At 40.4% G+C, this 21,036-nt stretch overlaps 1 protein-coding gene across 1 annotated transcript in view; it reads right to left on the bottom strand.

Annotated features, from left to right (window-relative positions):
- The window catches only part of KALRN (kalirin RhoGEF kinase), a 315,007-nt gene that overhangs the window by 10,962 nt on the left and 283,009 nt on the right, over positions 1-21,036 (bottom strand). The window contains 5 exon segments of the mRNA XM_039323763.1: positions 1,217-1,381; positions 5,935-6,066; positions 7,719-7,840; positions 9,134-9,305; positions 10,399-10,426. Coding sequence (XP_039179697.1) covers positions 1,217-1,381; positions 5,935-6,066; positions 7,719-7,840; positions 9,134-9,305; positions 10,399-10,426 — 619 coding nt within the window.

Below are 21,036 nucleotides of genomic sequence, written 5' to 3'. Positions count from 1 at the left end.
ATTATAATGACACGCTCTTTGTCATTGCTATATTAATATCATTACGGTAACCTATTATATGAGTTGTAAACCACCTACAGTCAAATTGGATTGAGGTGGTATATTCATAAATGAATAAAGTGAAGTTCAGTGATGACCTTTTCTTAAGGTCAGGGTTTTGTGAGAAAGTTTCTCTTTTTATAACTGCAAATTGCTACATCAAGAACTACATGCCTAGGATGGGATCGGATGCTTTATAGTGATCAAAATTAACATTAGTATGGATAGAGACTATTTGAGCAATTGCTGTGTTTCTATGGGATCAAAATAATCACTGCTTGACTGCATTAAATAAAATGGAACACATATACCATGTTGCACTAGTGTGCGTTGTGCAGCTTGAAACCATAGATGTTGTTTTGACTGGCAACAGTTCTTGATGAGGTGGAATGAGCCAGCGGTGGCGCACGTTATTTTGTTCCCCATCAGTGGTGCCATCATCAAACATAGACATTTTGATTTTTTTTTAAAAAAAAAAACACCTCTCCTGTATGTAAAATAAGGAAGCAGTTCTTCACTCTGCTAAACAGCCATTGCCTATGTTGGTTGATTCACTCTGCTTAATGCTGAAACCAGCTCTCGTGAGGCCTTTTCAAATAAAAATGCTGGCTTTCAGATCTAAAGAAGTGCAGATTGGCTGTGATCTAATTGAAGTATTGCTTTAGGTTGGGTCATTGAAACAATCTGATTCAAAGCAATGCCTCCATTTGAAAAAACAAATTGCTCCACTTTGACATTTCAAATCCAAGACAACCCACGGCTTTAGTCTGGAGAAAAGTCTGCACATGAATGGGCAAGGACCAATTTGACCAGGGAAGTTGCTTCTCTTTGGGGGGGGGGAGTGTCAATCAAAGTTTTGTCAAATCAAAGCATCCCTTTGAAACTCTTCAATTATTCACAGGATGGCTGCAAGCAAAGTAAGCATTATAGCCCTGTGCTGCACTCCTTTCAAAAGATCAGCTGCACCAAAAATAAAATGATCTGAACGTAGGACAACTTGTTAGAATACACCTCTCCAATTTTTCAGAGCAGGCAACAAAACATGAACCACGTGAAGCTTGAACTTCCAGGAAATTTTGATTCTCGACAATGGACCCCAGCTTAGAAATCTGAAGTGTGACATTAATGGAGTTTTCCATTCTGAAAGTCAGCTCTCCTTTGTGAATACAGGTCTCACCGTATTCTGGGAGTTTCACAAATTCAGAGGCCTCACTGGGTAAGCTAATTCCCCAGGGATTGCTGGCGCTGACCCGGAACTGGTACTGACAGCCAGGCGTGAGGTCTTCAATAACGAGGTAGGTGTCCAAAGTTGAGGCAACAGATTGCTGCCAGATCTGGGAGTCTATGTTGTAGGAAGAAAGAGAAAAGACAAGGGGAGAAAATAACCAACATTTAAATGCAATTACACATTTCCTTCTTGGTGATATAGGCGACTAGCTTTCAATCACAGAAGGTTAGAAAGAAAGCATTCCAGTTAAAATACTCCTACAAGGTGATGTAAGCAAGAGTAGTGGTATTTTCATCTTGGTCTTCAGCCTGATTTCAGTAGAACCTAAAATGTAATCAAGTTAGGGTTTTTAAAATGGTGTTTATAGGATTTTAGGGTTCTATGAGAAATTGACTATGTGGAAAAGTTAGCCGCTACCACCACAAACTCTCAAATGCATGCAATTTTCTAGCAGACAACCTTTTTTTGCCTCTTGATCAGGGGTTTGGGGATTTGGTTATTTTAAAGCTGTCCTGAAACCCCTGATTAAACAGAAGAAGTGGTATTTCCAGTTTTTTATTAGTGATGTGTCTAAGGGTAGATTGTAGGCCCATCAATCGAGCCATATAACTTTGAGAGTGCCCCATTTGTTGTCATGAGAGTCTATCTTTTCCTCACCTCCCTCATTCTCCTTCTTAAGAAACAGGATGCCAAATGGATCTGAAGCTGTTCTGCAGGATACCGAAGCTCTTTTAAAACTTAGGTAAGTATCAAAAGTTCCAGCGGCTTTGCTTGGTTAGGAAAGAGGGTGGAAGAGCCCTGCGTAGGAAGTGAGGGGGAACAAGAGGACTTCTAGTTCCGCCCTGTAGTGACATGGCCAAGGGATTGCGGGGCTCCACACATCACAGCTGATTTTGCCCTGCCAGGGGGGAACCCTTTATGGGTCAAAAGTCGCCCCGGAGAGACAACAAAGAGGGAGGGGTGCCCTGATGCTCACGGAACAGCAGTCAATCCACTTGATCCATGGGAAACCCTCCAATCTGACAGGAGAAAGGCTAGCTGCACATCAGTGTCTAGCCCCAGCTACAAGCAGCCGAAGTCCAAAAGCACGAACCAGAACAATGGTGAATAGCTTGCTTGAAACTGGCTGAGAATATCAATCTTCTCTCTTCTATTTTGTAACTGATTCCCTGGAAAAGATCCCCAAAGCAAGAAATCCTCTGAAAGTGAGGGAGGGGACTAAAAGAAGGAAGTGGCAAATTAACTTCTAAGGGGAAAAGAAATATACTGAAATGAAATTAATAACACTGTAGTCTGGATAAAACTGAAAATTAAGAAAACTGTTTTATGCCCTAAAGAGCGTCAATGAAATTATAAAAAATAATAATTTTTTATTTGAAAAAGTTGGAAAATAAATAACTACTGACATCTAGTGGAGAATCAGAGCATAGAAAAACAGTAACTCTGACTCAGAAATTAGCAAAATGCCCAGAAACAAAGAATAATCTGTTCTCTTGAACTTTAATAACCTTCAGCCAAATAGAAAAAAGCTGGAAACTAAGAAAGAAAACATACTGAGCCATCTATAAGTTTAAAAAATGCCTGCAGAAAAATAAAACTTTCTCTAAGCTCAAGAATTTTTTGCAGAAAAAGAAAAACTTTGACTCTTGGCTAATCTAGGGGGGAATTTACTAGAAGGCTTCAAGATGGCTAAACATTCTAGATTGCAACTCTGACTGGTTGATAATTGACCCCTGAATAGAAGAATTTTTATAAAATACTGCTTTCACTGATGCCTTGACAATTGGAAACGCATTGGATTACAAAACCATATATAAAGATAAGAACTATATAAGATTTGGTTGTTTGGATTTTGAGATTGGCTGGTTTGATAAGGCTAATTATGGAGATTATGGTACTGGTGAAAACTATTTGGAGGGGGGAGATGAAATGGATATTGCAAATTTATCTAAAAGGGACAGGAAACCACACCCAATATACCCCTTTGAAAGATCTAGCCTGGAACATCAGAGATCTACAGGAGTAATACCCCAAGATAAGACAAGTACTTTTCAGGAGGAAATGTATGCAATGCTACGACAGATTCAAATGACAACAGTATCAAACCATGATGAGATTAAAAACAACTTTGATGACATAAATGAGCACATCTTCAATCTAAACTTACAACTAAAAAACTCTCAGAAAATGATGATAAAGAATGAACAAACAAATCAGATAACAGAACACAAATTAGAAGAAAGTGACTTAAATAGGGAAGCTACAAATGAAGAAAACTACAATTTAATAAAACAAATAGAAAAAAATTTACAAGAATTTACCACAACAATGAAAATGGAAAAGATATTTTATCTGTCATGATTTCAAAACAAATTTGAGGATAAGAAAGAAGATTTAACAAAATGGATTATAGAGCTGCCAGGAAAATCATCAGAGTGTGGGAGACAAAAAGCATATATCCTATTCAACTTGTCTTTCTCACTCCCAACAAAAATACAGGAACTTCCTGGCAAGTGGAATATATTAACTTGGAAAGCTATTTGGCAAAAGAAGAAAGCTAGAGTTAGACTTAAAAGATTTGATTTGACTTACCAGATGGAGTACTACTTGATTAAACATTTGTTTGAATATGGTTAAAAGAGTAGATAATTTTGGATATAAAGGGACCTTATAGTAAGAAGGATAAGAGATATAAGTAGTATAGTAATTTTTACAATATATGAAATGTTAAAATACTGGGATGATGTATGTGAATGGAAAGTTTGGATATTTAAAAGTAATTAATTTTGAGAGAATTATGACCGAGAAGAATGATTTGAATACCGAGGGGAAATTAAGCTTAAATAAGAATTTCAAAAACAGGATATATAGTGACTAACAAGATGACTTTTACAAATATAGTTGAAATATAAGCTGTTCAGAAAAGATGTTATATGTGGATGTTATAGGATATATAAGTAGTATAGCATTTTTATAATATATGAATTATGAAAATATTGGGATGATGTATGTAAATGAAAAGTTTGGATATTTAGGTAATCAATTTTGAGAAAACTATGACTGATGAGAATGGTTTGAATACTGAAGGGAAAATAAGTTTTAATAAAAATTTTGAAAACAGGACACATAGTGACCTAACAAGGTGACTTTTACAAATACAATTGAAACATAAGTTAATTAGAAAAGATGTTAATATATGGATGTCATTGTTATTTGTACAAACTCAAAAAATGTTTATATCCAACCTTGTATGCATTGAAAATATTATTATATTTATCTAATGTTGACAAAGAAGAATACCATTGGAAGAAGGGAAGCTCAAGGAAACATATTACTAATTAATATATTGATCATGGAATTATAGAAATTAATTATTATTGATTGTTTTTTCAAATATATGAACCCAGACAACACACTATTTACTAAGCACTAAGGCTTGTTATTGCAAATAATCAGTAAAATATATTTTAAAAAAGGAAGTGAGGGGGAACAAGAGAAAGAGAAACTGTCCAGGCATTTGTGGAGCATCTAGCTTTTGTGTCATACTGATAATCTACAGGAAGAATGGTCATTTGGGAACCACATTCACCATTTTAGTGATTGAAGCATAGAAGAACAAAACAGAACAGGACAGGAGTATGGAATGGAATGGAATGGAATGGAATGGAATGGAATAGAATAGAATAGAATAGAATAGAATAGAATAGAATAGAACTTTCTTCTATTCTAACAGAAACATGAATATGTTGGACTTGGAGTGATATGGATGGAAGAGCAGGGAAGGCAAGGGCTGAGAAGATAGGCTGTAGTCATTCTATGGTGAAGGGAGACATGGCGTCAATTGAGATCCGTGTGCTTAGTGATACTAAAGGGACTATTCTAATTTCATCTCCAGTTTTGCCCAGACCCTTCTGACAAAATTTTGACTATAGAAAGCTGAAGAGTGACAGGAATGATATTAGGCAATGCAGCTCGAACAATGCTTGCCATTTATTGAGACTCCTCAGGTATTTTCTAGTTACAAAGGACTTTTCTGGACTTTTTATGTGTGGTGCACACATGCCCGAAGATGGAAAATAGGTGAAAGAAACACAAGAATGCAGGGCAACTGTTCCTTTAAAAAAGGGGCCATAGTAAGGTAGCAGTTCCCCAGTTACTAAACTGTAAGATGTAAAGGTGCAAGATGTTTTGTGCAGAATCTTCCCCCCCCCCGCCAGCTATCTCTTTCCAGAGTTATAGTCAATGGACTGAAATCAAGCAGTCAGCCTTAGACATTATCAGATTAGAGGCTAATGGCATAGTGGACCTCTGGCAAAGCTCATCAGATGTTATTGCACACCCGCAAGAGGGGAATAACAACTGGAAATAAGGATGCTAGATTTAACCCACATGATACTCACAACTGAAATTCTGGTCCCAATTGCATTTGTAAATCAAAGACTATCTGTGTAACAACTATGGCTGCATAGTCTTTCTTGGCCTTACCAGCAGTGCTAGAGAGTGCTAGTAGAAATAGTCAGCATTTAAGGCCATGCAAATTTGCCTATAAGCACAGTGCAAGGGGAAAGTGGCGACTGTGTATAACTACTAAATTCAGTGGTGAAATAAATATACGCCTGGTAGGCAATTCAGATTTTTCCCACGCAAAAGCCTCACAATGCTTGCACCTTCTTCTCTGTACTCGACTGTGTAGCCTGAGATGGTACAGTTGCCTGTGCTGGATGGAGGCAGCCAGCGGAGAATCACCGAAGTGCAACTTCTTTCCTGAGCAATAGGCTGATTTGGGGCAGCTGGAACCCCTGGGATGGGGAAAGAGAGGAGAGAGAAACAATTAGCAGAGAAAGGGATGAGAATTAGAGGAGAATTTTGGCGTCCCAGTTAAGGAGCAAATAGCAGATTTACTAGCCATCAAGTCCTCTCTCTTTGTATTCTTTCGTTGAAAAAATAACATCTGAGGAGTAAAACAATCAGGGGGAAAATGCAGGAATGGGAAAGAGTTAATTTCTCTCCTAGAAGTGTTGCTTTAATCCAGTTTTTATTTAAAGAAATGTGACCTACAGGACAGATTACATTGCTGGTTTAATACAATCTAATTTTAAAATGCATTATTTTCAGTGCAATTTAATGTAATTGCTGATTATAACCAGCAATCTGTATCAACCTAAACAATGGAGAGCTGTAACTTTTAAAGATGATTTGAAATTCGGGAAAACAAAGAAAATGGAAGGAGGCAGGCAAGCCTCCAGCACACTCCTAGTGACTGATGTGTTTCCCTGCTATGTGAAAACTGGCATGCCAGCCTTTCAGAGTGTGGATATTTTTTTTTTAATGAAAAAGAAGAGTTTACACCTGTAGTTCATAACATGCAGTTTCAAATGGCACATGCTGACTCCCTGAACGTGACTCCTGGTGACACTATTCATGTATTTGGGGCAGCAATATTGACATGGCTTGCCACTATCTCCTTCTAGGATTCAGGTTCCAAATGTAGCCTTCATCTTAGATATGGCCTCATGGCCTTCCAGCCAAGTCTGAATCATCATCTCACATTTCTTCAGCTTTAAGGGGGATTAGCTAAAATCAAGGCAAGGGTTTATAGCCCTTGTTCTGGCTATAAAATCTGAATATGTAGAGAATTTAAAAATCCTTTCTCTCTCGGGTTTCTTCAGCTATAAGTCCAAGAGGGGAAACTATATAAACATTACTTTTCTTACAGAAATTTCTTATACATATAATAGCGCATGTTTCCAAGCAAATGATGCTTTCCAAATACATCCAATTAAAGTATGGCCCACTTGCATTCGCTTTGCAACTTGCAGAGACCTCCCCCCAAGTAAATGGGATGAAATTGTTATTATTAATGCTACTACTGTTACTAGGGGGAACTTTGCCTTTAGTTTACCATATGCCTGTTCCTCCTAGAGCAGTGGTGGTGAACCTATGGCACACATGTCAGAGGCAGCACTCAGAGCCCTCTCTGTGGGCACGCACGCCGTCGCCCCAGCCCCACTCTCCCCACAGCTCCCTCACCAGCAGTCCCCCTGGAGTAGAGTTGTCCCCGGGCGTGGCCGACGCACAGCAGTACAGCCAAGGATATGGCAGCCGGGCAGCAGGAACGAGACTCCACCCTCACATCCCGTCATGCGCAGGTGATGCTGTGGGGCACGGGTGGAGGGCGTGGCCACCATAGCACTGCAGGGCCGCCTGAGTGATCTGCTGCGGCAGGCCATGGAGGCAGTGGGTGGCAGTGGGCAGGCAGGGGTGGGCGGAGCAGGTGGGGGTGGTGGGAGGGGTGGGGCAGTTTTGGGGCACTCGGTCTCTAAAAGGTTCGCCATCACTGTCCTAGAGCACCATAATTAACATCAATAACATTTCACCAAGCAAACCTATACGAGGCTTTATACAATAAGCACCCTGTTCTTAGCTTATATATGAAAGAAATATCCATTACCTTGTACTTTGACTGTCGCTGATGTGGATGCTGTTCCAAGTTCATTTGTGGCCACACAAGTGTAAATGCCACTGTCCTGAGGCATCACGTTGCAGATCTTTAGAGTAATGTCACCTGATTCACTAGAGAGGGGCAGAAGTCAAAAGGTTAATTTGAAATTCTGTCAAGTGGCTTCTCCCCCAGAACATAACAGTTATGATGTTTCTGGTAACTAGAGTCAAGGGTTTGAGAAATGTGACCTGAAAGTACTAGAGAACATCTTTAAGGTCATCTTCCTTTTTATTCAAGGCATGCTTTGTGACTAGCTGATCCCATCTTGCCTGCTCTGTTATGAATGCACCAATTCCCCCCAGGGCAGCCATAAGGAGAGGATCTCCAGAAAACATAGAATTTCACTCATCAGCCTCAATCCTGATCAAGAGATGTTGAAGAATTCGTTTCTAGGATGTTTGGGACACGAGCCAAAGAAATACTTTTTATATTTTAATGAAATACATGGTGAGAATAAATAGGGGCTTCCATTTCTAGGATTTTTTTCTTGAGATGAATTATCTTCACTACCTGATTTCAATCTACCTGATTTATATACTCTCCAACCAGCATAATGGGTTAATATGTCAATATTCATTCTTTTGGATCTATTAGTATCTATCACATTGTTTGGGGAAATTTTAAGTAACAAGATGCTTTTAGTCATTTCCCATTAGGGTCCGACATGCTTACTGTTGGATAAGCTTGTAAAAAACCATTCAGATATCTTTTTAATAAAAAAAAAATCAGTTTTTAAAATTCTAAATATTTTGATCTACTTTTTAAAAATATACTAATTCTTTTCATTGTTTATGAAATTGATTGCAGTGATAAGGTACTCTGAGGGCTACCCATCTTCATAACAGAATATAAAGCAGTGGTTCTCAACCTTTTTAATGCCGCGACCCCCAACCGGTCGTAAGTCAAGGACTACTCAACTGGTGCAGCAGAATGGGACTTTTGGCGGGCTCAGCAGGGCAGAGACAGCCTGGACAATTCCTATTGGCTTTTGAAAGCCAATAGAATTAGACTCTATTCAAGAGAGTCTATTCTATTGGCTTTCAAAAGCCAATAGAATAAAAGGGAGTAGCACAGCTAAGGAAAAGGGGGGGAAAATGGCGGACTGCGTTGTTTGGCGACCCCCGTGAAATGGTCGTTCGACCCCAAATGGGGTCCCGACCCACAGGTTGAGAACCACTGCTCTTGACTGATGTAGATTATGAGGAACTGACAATCAGAACAGTTTTTAAAATTTTGGTGTATGAAATTAATTCTCTTTACATTATTACAATTACACAGATTTGCTCTATTGATTCAATGGCCACATTAATTAATCCATTCATTGTTTTTTTCAGCAGAATCCCAAATGTAAAGATTGAACATACCAGGAGGTAACTGTAATTGCAGAAGTGCTATTGTCACTGTCAAGCATGTTTTGATCCGGTCCTTTCCAGGTGATGGTTGGTTTGGGCCGCCCGCAGATTTTGCATTGCAACATTACGGTGTCTCCAAGCAAGCAAGTGATGTCCACTAAAGGCACGAGAAACTCAGGAGCAACTGGAGTAAATGCCATACACAGAGACACATCACAACTCTCACAAGAGACATCAACAATTTTATTTGAAATACTGAAACAGCTGTCAAGCAAGGAACAATGGGTTTTTTTGGTGCAAGAAAACTCCTGCTCCACAGAAAGTGAAAACAGAAAAAATATTCCCTTTACTTCCTATTTCTGAGGCATGTTTTCAGAAATGGAGAAAAGAGGACTAAAGACCTCCCCATAGCTTAGAAGAATTGCTGCCATGAGGACTCCCAAAGATCAACTTTAGTATGAAGTGTCATCTTTTCATAATACAACATTGAATTCTTATATATTAATATCCTTAACATTTTAAACAAGATCTGTGATGAATTTCCTCATAAAACTGTGCTCGTACAATCTTTGAAATGGAAGTGATTATCTGTCATCAAATCAAAGTCAGCTCTTAGTGACTACAGAGATAGATTTTCTCTGTTACAATCTATTCCTAACCTGGCCATTTAAGTCTTCCACCAATGTCGAAATAGAATTATGGGATACATTTCCCCAATTATTTGTACTTTGATTGGTTTTTTATCTTTGACATTTCTTGATACCTGGGTTGTTTTCTTGTTTAAAAAGATGTAAGCAGCATGAGTGTTCATATTTTAACGAAAAGGCAGATATAAATTAATTTAATCAATAACAATGTTAAGGGCAGATAGTGAGTTTGTATAAATGTGATGCAATATAAAAGCGAGAAAGAACCCCCAGAATAATTTGAAAACTGCTTAGCTAAAATAAACGAAATAAAATGAATTCTAATTTGAACTGCCAAATCTGGGCTGAAAAATTTTGAACACAGATTTCTGGATCTCTTTTTTGACATCCTGCAGTTTGCAGATTTTAGCAATTCATATATTTATACATTTCAATTATATTATAGGGAAAGCAATGTCAGTTTAATTGGCTGTCCAATATATTCTTTGGGACTGTCGTAAGTACGTACTTAGTATCATGCTTGTCAGACAAAATTACCCAGGATATGTTTGGAGAAATAATATTATTTCCCTTTTCATTTTCTAAGCATGGAAAAAATAAAGACTTGACATGCTTATGTCTTTAACTCACCTTCCTGGATGAAATTTGGGTTGATGATCTGAAAAATATATACATATGTACACACACACAGGAAATAAAAAAAAATTATTTAATTGGTTATTGAAAAAGAGAAATGCTCTCAGTGAGATATACGTTTTAAAAATACCAAGGAACTGAAAGTACAGGACTAATTCTGAATACTGTGTTTACTGTAACAGCCCTTTCTGATCTTTACATCAAGATTGCAGGATCCTTCAACTGGCCAGATTCTGAAAAGATTTCAAAAAGAGCAGAAATGAACTAGCAATCATGAATCTACTTGTTTGTAAATAAAGCATAGATTCACTGTCCATAATCTTTGGTCTTTCCTCCCATTCACTTCCCATGATCAGCAGATTGTCTTCATGAGTGGCTGGGAATCAGGTAATTCCTGTAGCTATTGGAGTTCTGCAGCACTTTGGATTCCATTCCAAACAGGTGGTTTAGAGAAGGGGTCCCCAACCCCCGGTCCATGGACTGGTACTGGGCTGCGGCATGCCACCAACCGGTCCACATAAACAAGGAAAGCCTCATCCATGGGATGCAGGCAGCATACCAAACCACACACTCTCCGGTCCATGGAAAAACCTTTCTCCATGGAACCGGTCCCTGGTGCCCAAAAGGCTGGGGACCTCTGGTTTAGAGTGAGCAGGAGTGCAACAGAAGCACCTGTCTGCAGCTCTTTAAACCAAACGTGATTTTTGCAGTGATCATGCTAAAGACCCTCTCTTGAATCAGTTCTGAAGGGCTGCAAAGCTCAGGGGTGTCAAACTGGTGGCTCGCAGGCTGGATGCATCACGCACAGGCCACGCCCACCTTGGCTCTGCAAAGGCAAAAAAGTCACAATATGTCACGCTACATCACGTGACACAATCGAGTTTGACACCCATGCCCTAATTGTTATCTGATCATATTTAGCACTACATATAATCGTGACATACCTAAGAATAATCTTGTTAAATTAGCAGTTTAAGCAAAACACTCCAGTACTCTAGTTGTACTCAAGTGTTTTAGATAAAATAAGAAGAAGTAGAGCTTGTTCATTTTTATTCTGAAACCTCATGTTCTACAGTGGTTTTGAATAAACTGATTGTTTCAAAATCACACCAGGTCTGATTACTTCATGGCAATCAGTTCTTTTATTATTATTCTGTAGCACCGTCAGAGACAGGATGATTTGCAAAGTGAGTGTAATTCAACCAGTACCAAAATGAAAAAAAGCCTTTTCTGAAGACAATTTTTCTATTTGTACTTTGTACTTACTATCAGGACAAACTACTGAATATTATCAGGGATACATATTGGTAAAAATTCAATCTTACCCACTAGAGTAGGTCTTTCAATTATTTTGTACCTGAGAACCTTTAGCAAAATCCATTAAACCCTAAATAATTTCCTTCCAATAAGTCTTCACATTGATCTGAAATTGTCTTCAAGAAAATGATATTTTTAAAGGATGAACATTCTCAGTGTGCTCCTCCACTTGGTATATTTAAACTCATTGTGAGAACTAAAATGCCTAAACACACACACACACACACACACACACACATACACACACAGAATCATTTATCAAGAACATCATACTTCTTTGCAAAAAAAGAAAGAAAAACCTGTGATAGAAAAAGGCCTGGCCAAATATAGATGAAATTTACAGTTAATACATTCAGCTTTTTAATTTAGCTTTTTAAATTAAATATATAATGAAATATCTTTATCCAATATCAAAGCTAATAAGATTCACTGGAAACAATCCAGCCTAATTAGAAGTAAATTTCTACAGAACTATACCATTAGTAGTATTGCAGCAAATACATTTAAATTCTAGGCTAGAAATTAGACTTGTTTCGGCAGCAGAGGGCATATATCTGCCAAGATATCTGGATTAATGGTTAAACTGTTACAGCAGTCCAATAAAAAAATATTTTATTTGATGATGCCACTATTTTAATTAAGGCTTATCCAGCTGGAAGTTTTCTGCCTTGTTGATTCAAGATTAATAGGCAGCGCTATTTGTTATTGTTAGGTAATTATTAATAACGATTAAGCAAGGTGGGCAAATTATGGCTATGGGCCATTTATAGCTCTGACACTTTTTGAGAGTTGTGAAACTGCTTTAAAAAGGCAAACAGTAAAATAGGTTTATCTGTCCTTTAGCTGCACATGTGTGAACAGGCACTCACATATTTTGAAAAAAAAAAGAAAGAAAAACCAAACACCCAACCAATCCTGTAAATTTCAACCTTGCTCTTTGTGGGATCTCATTGTTAAACTCTTTATGGCTAAGTCAATTACAGTAAAATATTCATTCTGGTGACAAATATGTTGCCCCCTTTGATTAAAAAGGTCATATTCCAAAGATTTATCTAAAAAGGAAATGTTGATGACAAAGGAAGAACATAATTATGGTATGTTCTGCCATGAAAAATATTGCTGACGGGGTGAAGAAAAGATAAATGGCAATCCTAATGGGGATGGTATCTTTCCAGTCTTCATCATTTCCCCCAAAGATATGATACAACTTAGGTTATAAATAATCTGATGTAGCCCCATTCTCACTTCTTTAAATGGCAATATGGATTGCTTAACTGTTCCAAAACATGGTGAACCTTGCTTACCATGTTACCAGTGGAAATTTTTAGCTTTATTTGCCCTAGGGCAGGGGTAGGTAACCTTGGCTCTTTTATGACTTGTGGACTTCAACTCCCAGAATTCCTGAGCAGTTGAACTCCACGAACCATAAAAGAGCCAAAGTTGCCTTGGGGAGCTACAAACAAACAAAGTCTAGATGTGACCTTCAGGCTGACCTTAGCTACCTCGTTTCTCCTAGCTTTTCTTCCACTGATACAAAACATTTGTTGTATTTTTCTTTCCACATATCAAACTGATTGGTGTATTTTTGATCCACCAATGATGCGGAGTATCTTGTAGTTAATCTTGATCATATTCCTCTAAAGAAACATAAAGGCCCAAATGCACCAAATATTGAATATTTTTGAATTTTGAGCACCTTAAATAGATTGCCTTGCATCTTTCTTTAATATCACCATTCATTTTAATGGATTTTGACAACCTACAGTGGGGAAAAAAATTATTTGATCCCCTGCTGATTTGGTACGTTTCCCCACTGACAAGGAAATGATCAGTGTATAATTTTAATGGTAGGTTCATTTTAACAGCGAGAAACAGAATAACAACAAAAAAAATCCAGAAAAACCACATTTCAAAAAAGTTATAAATTGATTTGCATTTAAAATAGTGAAATAAGTATCTGACCCCTTTGCAAAACATGACTTAGTACTTGGTGGCAAAACCCTTGTTGGAATCACAGAGGTCAGACGTTTCTTGTAGTTGGCCACCAGGTTTGCACACATCTCAGGAGGGATTTTGTCCCACTCCTCTTTGCAGATCCTCTCCAAGTCATTAAGGTTTCGAGACTGACATTTAACAGCTTGAACCTTCAGCTCCCTCCACAGATTTTCTACGGGATTAAGGTCTGGAGACTGGCTAGGCCAGGGAATTCCAACCTGTGGGCTGCAGCCTGGTACTGGTCTGTGGCCTGTTGGCCACTGGGTCGCACCCTCCTCACTTGTGTTAGTGTTGCTGTGGGTGCTAGCAGCCACATTTGCGAGCACTAGCAGCCTGTTTGCACATATGCATGGGCTCCAGGGCTGCCACTAGCATCGCCATGGATATACGCATCCCGCTTGTGCATGTGCATGGGCGCTAGCACTGCCATGTGCCTATTTTGTGCATGCGCATGTGCACACACACAAAAGCACATACATTTCCCTGCTCCTCCCTTTCCCTCCAGGCCACCAACCCAGAAAGGTTGAGGAGCTCTGGGCTAGGTCACTCCAGGACCTTAATGTGCTTCTTCTTGAGTCACTCCTTTGTTGCCATGGCCATGTGTTTTGGGTCATTGTCATGCTGGAATACCCATCCACCCATTTTCAATGCCCTGGCTGAGGGAAAGAGGTTCTCACCCAAGATTTGATGGTACATGGACCCGTCCATCGTCCCTTTGATGCAATGAAGTTGTCCTGTCCCCTTAGCAGAAAAACACCCCCAAAGCATAATGTTTCCACCTCCATGTTTGATGGTGGGGATGGTGTTCTTGGGGTCATAGGCAGCATTCCTCCTCCTCCAAATACGGCGAGTTGAGTTGATGCCAAAGAGCTCAATTTTGGTCTCACCTGATCACATTTTCACCCAGTTCTCCTCTGAATCATTCAGATGTTCATTGGCCTGTATATATGCTTTCTTGAGCAGGAGGACCTTGTAGGCGCTGCAGGATTTCAGTTCTTCATGGTGTAGTGTGTTACCAATTGTTTGCTTGGTGATTATAGTCCCAGCTGCCTTGAGATCATTGATCTGTGTAATTCTGGGCTGATTCCTTACCATTTTCGTGAACACTGAAACTCCATGAGGTGAGATCATGCATCGAGCCCCAGACAGAGGGAGATTGACAGTTATTTTGTGTTTATTCCATTTGCGAATAATCTCACCAACTGTTGTCACCTTCTCACCAAGCTGCTTGGTGATGGTCTTGTAGCCCATTCCAGCTTTGTGTAGGTCTACAATCTTTTCTCTGACATCCTTGGACAGCTCTTTGGTCTTGGCCCTAGTGGAGAGTTTGGAATCTGATTGATTGATTGTTTCTGTGGACAGGTGTCTTTTATACAGGGAACAAGCTGAGATTAGGAGCGCTCCGTTTAAGAGAGTGCTCCTAATCTCAGCTCGCTACCTGTATAAAAGACACCTGGGAGCCAGAAATTTTGCTGACTGATAGGGGATCAAATACTTATCTCACTCATTAAAATGCAAATCAATTTATAACTTTTTTGAAATGTGTTTTTCTGGATTTTTTTTGTTTTTATTCTGTATTTCACTGTTAAAATAAACCTACCATTAAAATTATAAATTGATCATTTCCCTGTCAGTGGGCAAACGTACAAAATCAGCAGGGGATTAAATAATTTTTCCCTCACTGTATGTCATAATATATATCCAACAATTCAGGCTGAAGCATGCAACAAACCAATATGGAACACATATCTGCGGATTTAGAAACAAGTCTTACAGGTTTCAAAGGAATGCATTAGCACTGGGAAACTTAGTGATGAGGCAATTAAGGTAGCAGCCTTTCATTTTGATTTATTAATGCTGCAAAATGGAAGCTCACACTGAAGGATCAGAATGTATTTCATAAATCATTTTCTTTGCAAAACCCCCCCCCATCAGTTAAGTTTATGAGGACTAAATCTGGGAAAGTTAGTAAAATAAAAAAGAAAGCTAAACCATTGTGCAATACTAATGAAGTAATGCAACATTCTGCAAAACTGTAGAAAAAAGAAAACTAAGGAAGCAGGAAAAGAACTATATTAATTTGCTTTAATCTGGGGGAGCTGTTGACAGCTGAACACAGACCTTTTCTCGAGATGAAATAGTTCTGTCTTTTCCGCCATGTCAGTCTACTGTTTGGATAGACTCAGTGAGGATCAACAATATACTTTTAGTTGAGTTCTCCTTACTGAAGTCCTCATGAACATCTTTGCTCTCTTTTACTACAAACAGCAGTTTCAGGGGCAAACAGTGGTTGAGAAAAACCCACTCTTGGTAGGAAAAGTATCTCCAATCCAAGTTAGGAAATGACCTTGACCAAGCTCATATTTATCTAGAATTGTAACTAAATGGATCTCAAACATCTGTCCTTAGGATCTGAGATGGTGTGCTTGATGTCATCACCATGCAAATGTCAGTGCTTAAAGGCAGAATTTCTGGATCATAATGGGCATATTCCAGGTTTAAATCAAAACATAGTTTCTGTTTTATGTATACTCACTAGAAGACATAAACATTTAGCTGGGGAAACTACAGCACTACTAATTTAACGATTTGATATAGAGGAACATAATGGAGTGAATTTCATGGAAGAATTAGGGCAGCTTTGTGTACATCAAAGCAGCACTGTAATCAACAGTGTTTTGAAGCAAGGCAGATACTGGTAGCACAAATATATAATGGCCACAAAAGGAAAGAAATAAATTGCCAAGAAATAAATTGGTAGTGAGCGATTTGCTCTTTTTTTCATGGGGACAATGTAAGAAATACATGGAGAAATTTCTATTTGTGCTCACATAGAATTTACTACTGCTGTAATATTTGAACAGCAGCATTTTAAGTCCTCTCCCTTGCCTCATACAAACAAACATTACTGCTGCATCTTGTTTTGTTCCAAGCTCCTTCCCCCCCCCCTTCAAACTTATATGAATAAATCAGCAAAGCAGTAGCAATGGATGTTCTGTTAAAAGCCTTTGAAAAGAAACTATAATTGCAAGCACAGCAAGTACTCTGATATCAGCATTAGCATTGCTTAGTCAAAAACAAACACAGTAAGTGGGGAGACTTAAGTGCAGACCTAGGTATCACCTGAAGTCCACAAATCTAGCTTTTACTTATGAATTGGTAAAGGAATAGATTTTAGGTGTTCTAATATATTAAATATTAGGACTATGCACATGGTTAGAAAGAAGTCTTCTACAATGCAAAAGAATAGGTGGAAAGCACTATTCTTCAGATCAATAAAGTAGGTACGTTGTTAATGGGCTTTACATATACCCGAGCATTGTGAAGTACCTCTTTGGAAGGATTGGAACAGCCCCATTAAGTATTAGTGAGATCTCTTTACCTGTATGCTCTACAGATATCCCCAACATGCTAACTACGAAAGTCTAATATTTTTATTTTTCCCCCAAATGGTTTGAGAACATTAGAAGCACTTTTACATCATTGCAAAGTGGTTTTCTGTAACATTTCCACCCCCCAATAACTAGAGCTTCATCTCTAAGCTCAGACAGATGCTTCGTTTCTAAAACAGGCTTGCTTAGTGAAGTGTTGTCATTTAGAACAGGGGTCTCCACAACCTTGGCAACTTTAAGACTTGTAAACTCCCAGAATTCCTCAGCCAGTATAGCTGACGGGGTAATTCTGGGAGTTGAAATCCCTAAGTCTTAAAGTTGCCAAGCTTGGAGACCCCTGATCCAGAAGGCCTTTTGCATTTTTCTCGTTTCTGGGTGCTTTCTATGCGCTTTCATATTTTAATTTTATTGTTTACTTATTATTCAACTATTTCCAGTGGAAAGGATCTTCCATGATGTACAGCAGTGGTTTTCAACCTGTGGGTCGGGACCCCATTTGGGGTCAAACGACCATTTCACGGGGGTCGCCAAACAAGGCTGTCCGCCATTTTTCCCCTTTTCTTTGGCCACGCCCCTGGCACCCGGTGATGTATAAGTGGTTGGGGGTCACCACAACATGGGGAACTGTATTATGGGGTCGCGGCATTAGAAAGGTTGAGAACCACTCATGTACAGTCTTTTAAAGCAGGGCTTTTCAACCTTTTCACCCATTGTACCACTTTTCAGATAAAGCAATATCCGAGTATCACCACTCGCCCAGCAAGGTATCAAAAACTTGTCCCTTCCTCCTTCCCTCCCTCTCCCATTGTCCCTCCCTTCCTTCTTTCCTTCCTTCCCTTCACCTCCTTTTGTCCCTTCCTCCTTCCCTCCTTTCCCATTCTCCCTTCCTTCCTTCCTTCCTTCTTTCCTTCCTTTTCTTCACCTCTCTCTTTGTCCCTTCCTCCTTCCCTCCCCCTCTCCCTGTCAAGCCCCAGCGGGCTCGACATGAATGGGCAGGGGGAGGGGTCGAGGACAACGTGCGGGGTGGCAAAGGAGACCAGCAGTCAGCGCCTTCTACCTTAGCCACCGAAGAGCTGATGGTGGGAGGCTGAGGCAGGGAGCCAAGGGCCGATGGAGCGGTCTGAAGCTGAAAGGCTCTGTCTCTCGGCTGCCGAACAGCCAATGAATTCGAGGCCTGGAGCACAGCTGAACCATGCTTACAGGACTGGAAGGCTGCAGCGCTGCAGCTCCCATTGTCCCTTCCTTCCTTATTTTCCTTCCTTCCTCGTTTCTTCGTCCTGTGCTACGCTGCCCAGACCCCAGCCTGGTTTTGGCAGGCAGCAACGCATCACGGCCCTGCCTGACATCACGGCCTGCCTGTGTGTGCACAGAGGCAGAGGAGAGCACACAGGCAGGGCGAGGATGTCGCTGGTTCATCTCCCGTTTTCAGGCACCTACGTTACAAACTGGCTACTTCTCCCAGTCATTTTTCCCCTACCAGGGCCCAGCATACAAGCCAGGCTTCCCGATCCTCTCCGGGTACATCGTTCTTCCTATAGCTCTCCCCAGCGCTGTTGAGAGATGCCCATTTCTGGCCACATTGTTACCGTTCTCAAATTACATTTTCACCCGCCTGACGGAAGAGAGCGATACTTTTCTCCCTCCTCCAAAGGAAGGGAGACAAACCCGCATCGCCACCAAGTCTCCCTTCCTTCGGGCGAAGTAATCTCTGGTCCCCATCTTTGAGACTGTTTCAGAGAGTCAGAGAGCTGTGTCACTCTCGCCATTTGGACCCTCTACTTTTATGCTCCGGAAGCAGCTTGCCTTTCAAACCTCCAATAATTAACTGAAGGGGAAACCCACTGCAAAGGCGCATCTCCCAAAAAGATGAGGGGGTGGGAGAAAGGCAATCAATCAGCCAAGAGCCCGGATCATTCAGACTTTAAGCCTGAGATACAGGCAACAGAGGGCCAAGCAAAAAGGCGAACCAAGAAAAGGGGGAAAAAACCTGCTTTCCTTTCCAGCAAAAGTTACTTTTCCAAAAGGGCCTTAAATGAAGAAGTGGCTTCTCCCCCTCTAATAATTGACTTTCTCCTGGCTTCTCCAACCTTCCCAGGCAGGAAGAGATCAGCCCTGACCGGCTTTTGTTCCCCAAAGGCTAAAGTCGATCGCTCGCTTGTCTGATCCAAGGGATGCATGGGCACCCCGAGATCCACTCCAGGCCCCCACTAAGTCACGATTCCTGGTTTTGTAGAAAAGATGGGGGGGAGAAAGGCGATCAGTTAGCCAAGAGCCCGGCTGTTTCACACTTTAGGAGTGGACGGCTCTGTCTCCTATCAGGCTAGCATTTGTTGTGAAGTAAGAAGAGAGGGGAAGAGCGATATGGATCCCTCTGACCTGCATGCACCAGAAGAAGTCAATCCGATTGCTGCACAATGAGTTTCTGGGGAGGGCGGGGCCTTGCTCTGCATCTGTGCTCTTCGTGCGCCCTCTGCAGGGCACGATCGGTAGGGTTTGTGCAGGCTGCCGCCAAGCAGCATGTTTTCCACAAACAAGTGAGCTGGGAAGGAGTGGGGGGGAGGAAAGCAATGCGGGGGGAGGAAGGCGACGCCGCGTACCACCAGCCAGGTGGTCGCGTACCACCAGTGGTACGCATACCACCTGTTGAAAATCCCTGTTCTAAAGGGATTAAGTAACCTCATACTCATTGTCTTGTACCAAAACTCGGGGATTCCCAAGAAAGCGTTAACTACTTTATGCATGTCTTCTTATAGGACTTTTGCCCTTTGTCCTTAGTACTCATTTACTGTTTGCAGTTGCATTTCACTAGTACAGCAAACATTTCTGATTGCTATTGACCTTGTTTTAAATACTGAAAATCATAATTCCCTCTCTATTGTAGTCGGATCAAAATTCTAATTAATAGATGCTCCCATTACATATTTAGCATATCAGCATATCAGACTGTTGCATTCAAAATTGGATAAGTGGAACCAAAATAGAGCAAACCTGCTATATTATTAATAGTTGAGAAATTAATTGTATATATTGATGTATTAGCTCATAGCGAAAGTTCCAGATTCATTTACAGCAGGGGTGTCAAACTCTGGCCCGTGGGCCGGTTTCATCATATCAAAGCCATGCCCACCCCATTGCCAGCAATGCAAAAAGTCACGATATGTCTTGACACGTCACGTGATGTGGCAGATTTGACACCTGTGATTTACAGAATGAATCTGTCAAGAATGAACCCAAGACAATTTGATATCTTATATGTAATTCTCACATTGATGCAGAAGGATATTGTTAAAATTAAATGAGTGATAATTTGCTGTCTAGGACAGGGGTAGGCAACCCAAAACACTTAAAGAGCCACTTGGACCCGTTTCCCACCAAAAACAAAACACTGGGAGCCGCAAAACCCTTTTGATATCTAAAATAAAACCCTTTATTATAGGTGTGTGTGTTTGTGTGTGTGGGGGGTATTTGCGTGTGTGTGTGTGTGTGTATGTATATGTATGTATGTATGGTATACACACACACACACACACACACACACACACACACAGTTAAAAAAAGGATATATGCAGTGTTATCTTCATTTTAGATGTCAAAAGGGTCTCTCTCTCTCTCTGTGTCTCTCTCCCTCCCTCTCTATCTGCCCTTGGTCTACCACTCCTCTTCCCCCACTCTCTTTCTTTCTCTCTCTCTCTCTCTCTCTCTCTCTCTCTCTCTCTCTCTCTCTCTCTCCTCTCTCTCTCTCTCCCTCCCTCTCTCTCTCTTTCTCCCCCCCTCTCCTATCTGCTGCTCACCTGGCAAGCTTCAAGCTGTTGTCCAACAAGATCATGGGTAGGCAACCTCGTCTCTTTTATGACTCATGGACTTCAACTCCCAGAATTCCTGAGTCAGCCTAGCTGGGCTAGCTAGCTCTCTCCTGCCCTTCCTGCTT

Source organism: Crotalus tigris, unplaced genomic scaffold (genome assembly GCF_016545835.1).
Source record: "Crotalus tigris isolate CLP2741 ecotype Arizona unplaced genomic scaffold, ASM1654583v1 scf7180000024282.1769268, whole genome shotgun sequence".
NCBI lineage: Eukaryota > Metazoa > Chordata > Lepidosauria > Squamata > Viperidae > Crotalus > Crotalus tigris.
This window is presented reverse-complemented; position numbering and strand designations above follow the sequence as displayed.